The sequence below is a fragment of the Leucoraja erinacea genome, chromosome 28, assembly GCF_028641065.1.
Source record: "Leucoraja erinacea ecotype New England chromosome 28, Leri_hhj_1, whole genome shotgun sequence".
Taxonomy (NCBI): Eukaryota; Metazoa; Chordata; class Chondrichthyes; order Rajiformes; family Rajidae; genus Leucoraja; species Leucoraja erinaceus.
The window spans coordinates 20,419,179-20,431,645 of NC_073404.1; the positions used below are offsets into that span (position 1 = coordinate 20,419,179).

Consider the following 12,467-nt stretch of genomic DNA (forward strand, 5'->3'; position numbering starts at 1 on the left):
AGGAATAACTTTTCGGGAGATATATAACATTTAAACTACATCTGGGCAGGTACATGTATAGGAAAGGTTTAGAGAGATATGGCCCAAACACAGGCAGGTGGGACGAGTGTAGATGGGGCATCTTGATCAGAATGGGCGTCGGGTTGAAGGGCCTGTTTGTATGCCGTATGATTCTATGTGTGGTACTCGAGGACGCAAGCATTGAAAAGGTAGCAGGTTGAAAAAAAATCCAATTATGGACATGAAGCAGATTTAATAATAACTGTTAAGTGAGAATTGGAGAAGTATTTGAAAGGAGGAAATTTGAAGAAAATAGGGAGAGCAGGGGGGTGGTTCTGATTGGATAATCCCCCAGAGAGTCAATGGCATCTTTCTGAACATCATTAATAATTTATCTTGAAGTAGATTAAATGGAATTTTTATGTTTTTAGATGACTGGTGTACTAAATAAATTATTTCAGAAAGTAAAGGGTATTTCAAACTCCAGGTTAAACATTTGTTACCGCAGGCAGGGGTACTCTTCGTTTCCATCTGCCATGATTTAATTATTATGCCACAGCTGCTCAGTTCTCCTGGATCCATTGGGGAAATCAATGACCATTGTGAAACTGATTAATTGACACCAGGAAGTCCCATATACATAGACATTAGGATGTGCTAATTTGGCCAATCTTAACTGGAGCAGCAGTTATAAAGTCAACTTGGGAGACTAAAGGGACACTAAACTCAAAATGGCTCCAAGCCATGATGCCATGCAGTGACCCCCTTGAAAAATGCTCATTTGAATCGTTTTTTTTAAAACATCTTTTAAATAAAGATCAATTGTCACATGAGCTTTTTGATATTCCAGTCTTTTGTTAAAGTGGAACAACACAGGGGTCTTGGGAGAATCAGCTTGGAAGGAGTTGTGCCGATTTGCAAATGCCACTCTGAAGGATTAGAAACCTAAATTATGAAGAAAAATGACTTCAAATGTTGAGGGAAACAGCAGCAAAGAACCTGACAATGCTCACAGGAAATGCGAGTTAACTCCAACATCAAATAATGATACCACAGCCGAGTCCAATGGTCAACTTTATGCTACATGCAAAAAAATGGGCATCCTTTTCAAAACCAATTGGTTGGATTAAGGCAAATTGAACATAAAAGACCACCAAAGGCGCCGGGGAGATGGCAGCCCTGCCGGCAGTCTGTTCGTGTTTTACTTCTTTTTGCTATTTTTAGTTTGCTAAAAGTTTTGTTTTAATGTTCTTTGGTATGTTTTATGTGGGGGGAGGGGTAGGGGACCGGGGGAAACTTTTTAAAAAAGTTTCTTACCTTCCCGGAGATGTGATCAATTTTCGGATCACATTCTCCGGGCTCTGCGGACTAATATCGATGGAGCTGGAAACCTCCTCGGACTGTCGTGAACTTTAACATCGGAGCAGATCCCTTGCCTGGGATCGCTCCCACCGTGGACTTACCAACAAGGGCTCGCAGTCTTGGGTGAGGCTAGTCGGGAGCTCCAACGCTAGTCGGAAGGCTCGACCAGCCCCGACGCGAGGTTCGATCGCTCGGTGCGGGGGTGCTGACATCCCCCCCGATGCGGAGGGCCCGAACGCCGCCGGCTACGTGACTCAAGATCATCCCATCAACGGAGGGCTCGAGGCCTCCAACCGAGGAAGAACAAAAGGAAGAGACTTAAACTTTATTTCGCCTTCCATCACAGTGAGGAATGTATAGGAGTCACTGTGGTGGATGTTCATGTTAAAATGTGTTTTTGAGTGATCTGTTATTTTTAATTGTATGACTGAGCTGGCCAATGAAATTCCTCGTATGTTACAAAACATACTTGGCGAATAAAGTGTGATTCTGATGTTTTCATATAACATTGTCCCTTCTCAATGAGATCTGGAAGGGAAAAAATATATACTTACAGTTGCAAATTCATCTCCAACCAAAGTCGTGAGGTACTCTTTGTGCCTGTTATAGAGCTTTCATGAAAAAGATAATGAAATATATTATCAAGAGTTGTACAGATTGAAATAAAAGGCAATGCCTACATAACATAGGTATGTTCTCATTGTGTGACCAATACAACATGAATTAGAGAACTGTACATAAACAAGGCATTAAATCAGGGTTACATCTATTGTGTTGACACAAGAAGCTACAGATGCTGTAATCTTGCATGGAGTACAAAGTGCTGGAGTAACTCAGAACCTGTCTCACTGTCAAGGGATATGACTTGCTGTTTAAGTTGTGCAGCAGTACAATAGTTCAACCTAGCTGGTGATTATTACTACAACATTGACAGATTCTTGATTAGTAAGGATGTCAGGGGTTATGAGAAGAAGGTAGGAGAATGGGATTCAGAGGGAAAGTTAGATCTGCCATGATTAAATGCGGAGTGGACCTGATGGGCTAAATGGTGTAATTCTGTTCCTAGAACATATGAACTTTTTAACATTATCATATATCTAATGTATTCTGGTGATATATTTTTTTGTATTCACGAGGGATTAAAGGAAGATGAATCACTGGATCATTTAAATAATTTTACTTGACATTGCAATTTGTCACCTTTCAGAGATGCCCCAAAATATATTGTCCTACCCCACCTACCTTCCAACTTTCTCCCCCTTATTATAACCAATCTAAAGAAGGGCTACGACCCGAAACGTCACCTACCCATGTCCTCCAGAGATACCACCTTACCCACTGAGTAACTCCAGCACTATGTATTTTACTCAAGTTCAGCAGCTTCAGTTCCTTGGGTCTCTCAACTTGATATTTAACAGTTAACAGTGCATGTGTTGTTAAAGTGATTTTCTGGGTCAAGGCTGTACCTGACTTTTTGTTACTAAGCAACTGCCATTGCTTTAAGTTAGGCACACAAATGAAGTGTGGTCGCTGGAGTAACGCAAATAGGTATAGCCAAGGCTTTGGTTCACAATAATGCTTTCCAGCTAACCTGTTCAGCTGATCTTTTGTACTGACTAGGAACTCCCTCAACACTATCCCAGCATCCCAATCCAAAACCACTTGTCTGGGAGATGTTTGAAGAAAACACAATCAACAGTAATAAAATTAAAATGTTCTTACATCTTTAAAGAGATTTTTCTCCCTGCTCTGTTCTTCTGGCTTGACATCAAAAGATATATTTTGAACAGTGTATAACCATAAATCCCGTTTCTCTCCCTCGGTCTCAATCCTACTCACAGCAAGGAGGTAGAAGAGCAAAATAAGCCAATGAAGTGTTATAGTTCATGGCAGTACAAAGCACATCCTCAGTATAACTGAGTAAGTTCATCAAAAGGGCTTTACAAATAATGCAGCCTATGTGATGAACCTTGGGGGGAAAGGGAGAAAGGGAACAAAGAGAGAGAGACAGGAAGAGAGAAAGAGAGAGAAGAAAGATGGAGACAGAGAAGGAGAGCGAGCATGGGCAGAGAGCAAAATAAAGAAGAGGAAAGCAAGAACGTGATATAAAAACATGAAATGGATAGCATAGTAATTAGTATCTAAAAGATAAATGGTGCTGCTATGTTCAAGTCTCATTGGTGTGCACCCTATATAAACTTTGATTCCTGCCAATGTAGAGTATATCCTGGCTCTCTTGCAGTTGATAGGCTAATTTAGGATTTAGCAATCAATGAAGACAAATGTACTATGGAGTGTAAAAAGCGATCTATCTTATTGTTGCGTATAGGGCGTGCACAGCCTAAAGTTGAAGGACAATGTGTTCTATTTGATCTTATTTGATTGTGCATTCGTCGAAACAGGAAGGACCACGTGAAGGTTGCAATCTTCCACCCCAAAGCAATCTATTACAGAGGAATAACCAGATAAATGTAAAGATCATTGAATTTGACAAGGTTCTGCATGGTAGGCTGCTCTGCAGGGTTAGCGATTGGATAGAAAACTTTAATATTCCAGATTTAAAACTATTATAAATAGACAGGATTCAACTAGATAGATACAAAGAAGGTTGTATTTCCTGTGGTAGAGAAATACAGAACAAAAATGGCCTGGACCTAGAGATTGTCTACAGATTGTGTTGAAAATACATCACAGTGATGGTTGTAAACCAAATAGTAAGAAAAATCAACATTGATGATCGGAGATATAACACATTGATCTGAATCTGTTACTTGCCTATAGACTGCTTTACAACCATTGAAGTCTGGTTTAACAGAGAGAACTCCATTGCTGTCCATCTTAATGGTACACAATATATACTCATCCCCACGGTGACCAAGCCTGAACATAAAGAACATAATTAACCATTGAAATAGCAATTTTATCAACAGAGCTCTGAGTGGACACACTTACTTTCCATAGGGCCCCAGATCTCCCATGATGTACATGGTTTGCACTGGTGTATTCAGGACATGGTTGCTCCTCACAAATTCTTCAGTCGGCTCCCAGGTGATGAGGCGTGATCTTGGAATCTTCCCTTCCCTACAAATTTAATATGAAGAAGGATTTGGATCCTATGCGAGTTCAATTCCTGGCCTACACTGACGTACATGATCTCAATGGTGGAAACAAGAGAAGGGTTATGTTAGGATTTAGACTTTAGAATTAACAGCGCGGATACAGGCTGTTCAGCCCACCGAGTCTGCGCTGACCAGTGATCACCCCGTACACTAGCACTATCCTGAACACTATGGACAATGCACAATGTTTACTGAAGCCAATCCACCTTCAAAACTGTACATCTTTAGAGTGTGGGAGGAAACCGAAGCACATGGAGAAAACCCACGTGGTCACAGGAAGAACATACAAACTCCGTACATCCAACTCCCATAGTCAGGATCGAACCTGGGCCTCTGGTGCTGTTAGTCAGCTACTCCACCGCTATCCCCTGTGCCGACCTTGTGTATGAGCTCCAAATAGATGGCACACTCTCCAAGAAACCAGGGAATGCAATCAAATGACAATTGACCCAGATTTCAGCTGCAGAAATGACAATTGACCCTTCAGCTGCAGGACAGTTCAAAATGGAGGGTCAAGGTTTGAACTGACTGTAGGGGTAAATTACAGTAAATGAAGCCTTTCCACTATAGCCTTTCGTGCAATACGGGCCACTAATTTTAAAATTCATTTTTATATTACAGGATAGGGATTGTAGTATACTGATGAAATAGGTTGGGGAGGAGAGGGGGGGGGGGGGGTTTAATTAGATAAATTATATCCCCTGGATTGGGGCTGAGAGTGTTTGCATATAGTGAAATGAAAGAAGGAGCAGGCCATTCAACCGTCTTGCCCACTCGGCCATTTGACGAGATCATCCTGATCATTTACTCCGATGTCTCTTTCCGATAATTTTCTTAATCTCGAAAAACCTAGCAATTTCAAAAATTCACTGCCCTCTACATGAAGACATTTTTTTCCTATCATTGTCCTGAACATTCACCCCCTTATTTTGATACTCCAATCACCAGTTCTAGTCAAGTCTTTCAGGGGAAAAAAAAAATTAACTCCACATCTACTCTGTCAAGTCCGTTTAAACTTTTATGTGCTGAGAATGAGAACTCATTCTCTAGCTCAGTGATGGAAATGGGGGGGTATACAGGGGGACGGCGTTCCCCTACTTTTCAGTTTCCAGTTTCCATCCTGTGCATGAATTTGCAGCTTTATCCTGCGCTGCTTAATCCAAGGGCGAGCGAATGAGCGGACAGACGGACGAAAGCAATGATCATAGAGTGGAATAGGTGACATTTCGGGTCGAGACCCTTCTTCAGACTGAGTCAGGGGAACGAGGAACAATAGATATTGATGGTACTAAGGACAAGTTAATGGAAGATATGCCTATACCTCCCGTTTCCCTTTCCCTTGACTGTCAGTCAGAAGAAGGGTCTTGACCCGAAATGTTACCTATTCTGCTCTATGATCGTTGCTTTTGTCGAGAGAGAGAGAGGGATATGCAAGAAAGCAGCAATGACATATAATACATAATAAACTAAATTATAAATACACAATAAACAAGTTATGCATTCTTGTACTCTTACATGGGTATGACCGAACATTAAAAAAATCTTCCCCCCCTCTTCCTTCCCAATCTCAGCCGCACGGACCTTAGAGTACCCCTAGTTCCTAAAACCCATTTCCATCACCGCTCTAGCTGTACCTTCTGGTACTCACCCGTAAGTAATGGCTGCATATTGATTCAGGCTAGGAACAGGTTAATCACTGATTAGCTAGATCTGGACTTTACTATGTTTTTTGTAGCTAGATCTAATAAGCACTTTATTTAACTTAAAGTCATTAAATTTGGGGTGAAACTCTGACTATACAAAACTAGGTGCTGCCTCTGCCCCATCCGAGGGGATCCTTTTTCTCTAACGAGATGGAAAGGACACCTATAGCTGTCGTTCTCATCAGTAACATAAAGCAGCACACAAGTAAAGATTCAAAACAATTTATGAAACGTGTTGTGCAAATATAAATCAAGACAAACCACTACACTTTTGGTGGAATTTTCAAATGAAACTTAATAACAAGATTCCACCTGTTGATATAATTTGTTTATTCCCTTCTCACCCCACTTACATCATTCTGTGTTCCTGCCTCCTGCGTCGAACATGTGACATTCTCTCTGTCAGGTACGATGGAATCTCCATTAGTGACGTGGTTACTATCTTGGAGTGCTGTAAAAAGGATACATTTACCTATTTGGCAATGGTATATTGTCAGTTTTATTCTTCGATTCAGGGATGCTGGTTTTTAGCTGGATCCATAATGGAAGCTTAATGGAAAGGACAATCTAATCTCAAGGCCATATAAATGGCATGTTCCAGTAATTAATGTGGCAGCAAGTTCATCAGGAAGATCATTGAACACGATAAATAGCTCACTCTAAAGATCTCCAGATTTGTGGGTATTCAAACGTAGACTGCTAAGTGGAGGGAGTTCAAAACTCCAATTAAATCTTCCCCTGCAGCTAAAATAAGCATATTGATCATTGAAGGTAGACACAAAATGCTGGAGTAATTTAGCGTGACAGGCAGCATCTCTGGAGAAGGAATGGGTGACGTTTCGGGTCAAGACCCTTCTTCAGACTGATGTCAGGGGAGTGGGCTGGACAGAGGTAGAATGTAGTCAGAGACAGGACACAAAATGCTGGAGTAACTCAGCGGGACAGGCAGCATTTGACATGGCCCAATACAGTTTATTTTTCCAGTTATCTTAATACTACATTTAAAAGAGCAGCTTTTAGTTTGTTTTTTTAATGAAAGAAAGTGAGCAATTCGATTCAGTACCTCTTCAGTGCTGGTGTAGCGGTCAAAATCAGTGTAGGTAAAGATTCTGCGATTCTTCTTCTCTTCAGTTTCCTCCAGGCGCAGGATCTCATTACGGTATTGACAGTCCAGTGGACTTTGGCACAAATGTTCATTCTGGTACAGGTCAATTTCAAACTACAATTAAAAGTACAGTAGTTATTTTAGGTTTTCTTCCGATCTTCAATCCTTCTCCCTCTTCAATATTCCACTCCTATGGACATCCTACCATATCCTGCTTTCTGACCACATGATGAAATTTAGGGGAGGGCGGGAAAGTGCTCGTAGTGAAAGGGGTTGAAGCAAATGTTAAGGCCATAAAGAATACAAAGGTTCTGACACAAATCCATTTCTATTTTCATAGTACATTGCAAGGAGGTTACAAAACAGTTTTGGACAGAAAAGTCCATGATAATAACCTTCAAAAATCTAAATAATCTGCAAATGATAAAGTATCTTTTCACCGGCACCAATGACAGGAAAATCTACATTGCAGTCCCATGACTGCGCAATTCATCCAGCCAAGTTACTTCACTATTATTAAGTTCATTTGGGTTATGTCACCTCATTTTTGTGGATCTGAAGATTTGAATTGGTTACTCCCCATAAAAGAGTTGTGGTCATTTGTTTTTGAAAATTAGATTGTACTGCAAAGTTATTTTGCATTTAATTATTATTTCTCCTTAAGGAGATACTTCAGAAATTAGTCAGTGGCTCATGCTAGTTTGGCAAAGAGGTTACCTGGCTGAATAGCTTCTCTTGCCAGCCTAGTTCAACCTCTTCTTGGTCGTCTGTCCGATAACCATCTGCAGAATTGACAATAAACTACAATTTAAGATACAGCTGCTTAAGACACAGAGAATAAAAATTCAGCACATACATGTACAGAATGAAGGATCCCTTGTATACTTTTCTGGTGATAGCAGAATTTCTTTTTAATCTATTGTTCTTGCAGTTTTCACTGAAGAGACAAATACAGATTTGCCTTCTTTTCCCAACCCTCAGCAAGAGTTTCCAATAATTTGGATTCTCTATCTTATTGTCACTTTGACCTCAACATTCCAACGAAAAGCAACGTAGATTCAGAATTAGAATCAGATTTTATTCGCCAAGTATGTTTTGCAACAAACGAGGAATTTCACTGGCCAGGTCAAAAACCCATTTTAACATGAACATCCACCACAGTGACTCCTACACATTCCTCACTGTGATGGAAGGCGAAATAAAGTTCAAGACCTTCCTTTTGTTCTTCCTCGGTCTGGGGCCTCGAGCCCTCCGTTGACGGGACGGTCTTGACTCCCGTAGCCGGCGGCGTTGAGGCGATCGACTTCTGCATCAGGGGGTTGTCAGCTCCCAGCGCCGAACGATCGAACTTCGCGTCGGGGCTGGTCGAACCTTCTGCGGCATTGGAGTTCCCGAACTAGCCTCTCCCGAGACTGCGAGCCCTTGATGGTAAGTCCACAGGCCACGGTGGGAGCAATCCCAGGCAAGGGATCCGCTCCGATGTAAAGTGCACGCCCCGCGGTGGGGCTCACGACAGTCCGAGGAGGCCTCCAGCTCCAGCGATGGTAGGCCGCAGAGCCCGGAGAATGTGATCCGAAAATTAATTACATCTCTGGGAAGGTAAGAACTTGACAAAAATGTTCCCCCCGATCCCCTTCCCCCACATAAAACAAACCGGTACATTAAAACAAACTTTTAATAAACGCTAAATATAACAAAAAGATGAAAAAACTAACAGACTGCCAGCAGGGCTGTCATCTCCCCGGCGCCCCTGGTGGTCTTTTGTGCCATTTCAAATAATGCAATATTTGGATTGGAAATTTACACCTTTACGGAATTCAGTTTCTTCTGCTACTCCGATTTACATGTCCATTAAATTATCTTTTATATCTTTACTTGTCCTCCTACTATTCCTCTTTGTTTAATCCCTCTTGCCAACCACCTGCAAATTTATCCTTTATCTGCATCTACACCATTTTCATGATCTGATTATCTTCCTCTAACTGTTTTTTCTCTGTGTAGGTTCTGTAGAATCAGCAATTTTCCAATATTTTTTGTTTTTATTTCATGTTGGTTCATGGAGTAGCCTATTGATAATCTCATGTTGAAACTCATTTTAGGGCAGATGTTGCTAGGATAAAACTTACCGGTGATGTTTTCTGAAGTCGTGGCATCGAAGGTAGACATTTCAATGGCATTTTCCTTGGAGAAAGGAACAGGTTGCAAAACATGTTGAGTGAAGAGTGCTGTTGGGGTGACCCGCTGAAGCCATACACTTTTTAAGAGAAGAAAATAAATACATTTAAAAGCCTCCATGCATGAAACACCTAATCTTCAAATTAATTCAAATTGATAACAGAAGTTAACAACATTCATACATCTCGTACCATCATCCCCTATGAAGTGGCATCATGGAGCCAAAATGGAAAGGGAATGGAGGCAGAAGGAAAATCCTTTAGATATTTGTTCCCATCATTCTAGAAATTTCACCTTCCTACCAAAGTCACAAACTGCAGATCTGGTCTTTGTAATTTACAGTGAGATCACATCCTTCGTTGACCTGTTGTTGCAGTAGGCAAATTGTAATGGGTCCAGGTTCTTGTTGAGGTAGGAGTTGATATGGGCCATAACTAACATCTCAAGGCACTTCATCAACAAGTGCCACCAGTCGGTAATCATTGAGGCAAGTCATGTTACTATTCTTGGGCACCGGCATTATTGATGCTCTTTTAAAGCTGGATTGCAGATTCTCCAGTCCAAATTCTAGAGAGCACAAGTGCTGCCAGATCATCATGTTCATGTTCTCGAAAAGCACCGGAGCATTCTGGGAGGTTTACATGCTGGAATCAGTCAGCATTCACAGATGGGCAAGATCTAGCAGTTTGCCAAGGAACTGACATTTTCCAGTAAAATGAGAGCTAAACTCATTATAAATTGCTCTTCCCTCAGATACTGCATCAATTATTAATCCCCCCCACCCCAGGTAAGTGATTTCAACCCCATCACACTGTATTTATTTTGTTCTCCAATATAAAAGCAAATGTTGTGGATTCTAGAAACAAAAATAAAACATTAAATTGTAGAAAAGGCATAACAGATGTAATGCAGAATCTGTGGAGAGATTCAGAGAGAACAGAATCAACATTTCAGGAAAATGCCATTGCTTATTGATTCTGATTTGGGGAGGGGATGAGAGGGGAAAGAAGATTGAGGGCGAAGAGGAGGGGGAGAGAGTGCTAGGGATGAGGGGATATGAGCTGCGCCTGTGCAGTTGGGGGCTATGGGTGAGTGGTGGAATATTGAATGGGGGGACCAAGCCTCCTGTGTGACAGGGACCCAACGTATCCCACTTAGTCTAGTTAATTCCTAAATGCCAGGTTAATCCCACCTCACTCCAACGCATGCATTCATCTCATAACTCGTGTAATCCCACTCTATCCTATCCTCTGCGATAACCTCTTTGCATCAATCATATTCCCAGCATCAATCCCACTAGTCCCAACACCCCCACCCCCCACCCGTTAATTATGCTTTAACCCCACAATCTCATCCCTTGTGTTAGTCCCTTTTCTGGCATTAATCCCACTCTCTGCATTAATACCATTATCCCACTCCCTGCATTCATTCCCCTCCTTGCATTATACACCCCCACCCCCCCTTCGTTAACCCCCATTCCCGCATTAACTCCCTCCCACCCCCTTGCATTAATCCCACTGCCGCCGTTGATACCATTCCGTCCCACCTCTTGCATTAATCATATGCCCTTCTTTAACTCCTCACTCCCGGCGTTAATACCACTCCATCACATATTTTACAAAGTTCACTCCTCACGGCCGGCGTTAATCCCACTCCCTGCATTAATCCCGCTCCACCCCAACCTCTGCATTAATCCCATTTCCTTTCTCACGCAATCGCAGTATTTAACCGCACCTCTCGTACTCTTACCGGATGCGGAGGTTTTGTACGGGATCCTGAGTGCGGTAGATCGCTGCTCCTCCCTCACTTCTACATTCGGCCGCCATCGACCGTCGCTCCGCCCGCTGCTCCGTTACCGGGGTAACGGAAGGCGGGGCCCAGATGTCCGGTCCGGCGCCATGCAGCGGTTCCCCCGGCAACGGACCGGGCCCGACTCCGCCCGCTACCCAACCCGGGCCCTTGGGCGAGAGGGCGCTGGGCAGCTTCAAGCAGAGGTCCCTCTCCTGAGCGTTGTACAAAACTGCCTAGTGTTTGTGGAGGTTTACTCCTGATCCGTCCCGAGATAAAAGCAGACCGTCCCCAGCAAAGATCACAGAGTTCTATGATCTTTGCTCTCCAGCACTTACTCGGTAATTCACCGTTTCAGGGGGTCTGTGAGGAGGGGCATACGCTAGGGAATGGGTACAAAATGCTGGAAATATTAGTAATTTCCAACTGCTGCAATCATTTTTTGGCTGCAGTTTAGGGGGGAAAGGTGCTGGAACGAAATGAACTTTTTTGCTTTGAGATTGTGAATGACTCACAACAGATGGCTGCTAAACTAAACAGAATAATCTGACTTTTGATGGAAAATAATGACGAAGATTCTGCATCATATTGATCAAAAATTCGAAAGTACATTTTGAAAAACAGTGTCAAGGAGGCACTGGGTTGGCTTAGTCTCATCTACATAAAAAATATTTTGTAAAAGGGATCACAAAATATGAACAACCAAATCATTTAAAAAAAAAGAAACTATAAGTAGATTCCATATCAAACACTGGTCTTCATTTGTGGAAAGCCTTAAATACACTAATATACTAACTTTTCGTTCTCAAATCCTTGGAAGTTCCACGGATCAAGGGAAATTTGCATCGGCACATGATTTTGAGGTGACTGATAATACCAATAAAACATGCAGTATCTACAACTGACTTTCTCATTAGAGCATTGCTTGAAGTGGAGCCAAATGTTACCACGATGATCAGTAGTAAGAAAACTACCACATTGTTCCTTGCGTGGTTTATATATTGTGACTGAACACAGAGCAATGTGGTTCACTCAAAATTGAAACCCAGCCCTATGGAACCTATGAATTCAAACTAAACACAAGCAAGAACACCTCTTTCTGTCTTCAACTAGCTGATGAGTTGGTGCTCGTCCAGGTTAAGCAGCATTGGATGAAATACTCAGAATTATAAAGGGCACAGAATGAGTTTGGGATGGATGACTTTAAAGCTCATC

The 12,467-nt window shown here is 42.0% G+C and overlaps 1 protein-coding gene across 3 annotated transcripts in view; it reads right to left on the reverse strand.

Annotated features, from left to right (window-relative positions):
• Positions 1 to 11,666, reverse strand: part of mks1 (MKS transition zone complex subunit 1) — a 29,837-nt gene extending 18,171 nt beyond the window's left edge. Inside the window, exons 1-9 of one of the 3 annotated variants that reach the window (XM_055657966.1) lie at positions 11,214 to 11,666; positions 9,416 to 9,470; positions 8,007 to 8,071; positions 7,248 to 7,403; positions 6,538 to 6,635; positions 4,315 to 4,443; positions 4,138 to 4,242; positions 3,085 to 3,193; positions 1,917 to 1,973 (exon numbers count right to left, since the gene is read on the reverse strand). In XM_055657966.1, the coding sequence (XP_055513941.1) occupies positions 1,917 to 1,973; positions 3,085 to 3,193; positions 4,138 to 4,242; positions 4,315 to 4,443; positions 6,538 to 6,635; positions 7,248 to 7,403; positions 8,007 to 8,071; positions 9,416 to 9,455 (759 nt within the window). In that variant the 5' untranslated portion in view covers positions 9,456 to 9,470; positions 11,214 to 11,666. Of the gene's footprint in view, positions 1 to 1,916; positions 1,974 to 3,084; positions 3,194 to 4,137; positions 4,243 to 4,314; positions 4,444 to 6,537; positions 6,636 to 7,247; positions 7,404 to 8,006; positions 8,072 to 9,415; positions 9,544 to 11,198 lie in introns of all 3 variants that reach the window. The other 2 variants (XM_055657964.1, XM_055657965.1) reach the window with 2 other exon arrangements.
• Between the last annotated feature and the right edge of the window lie 801 nt (positions 11,667 to 12,467).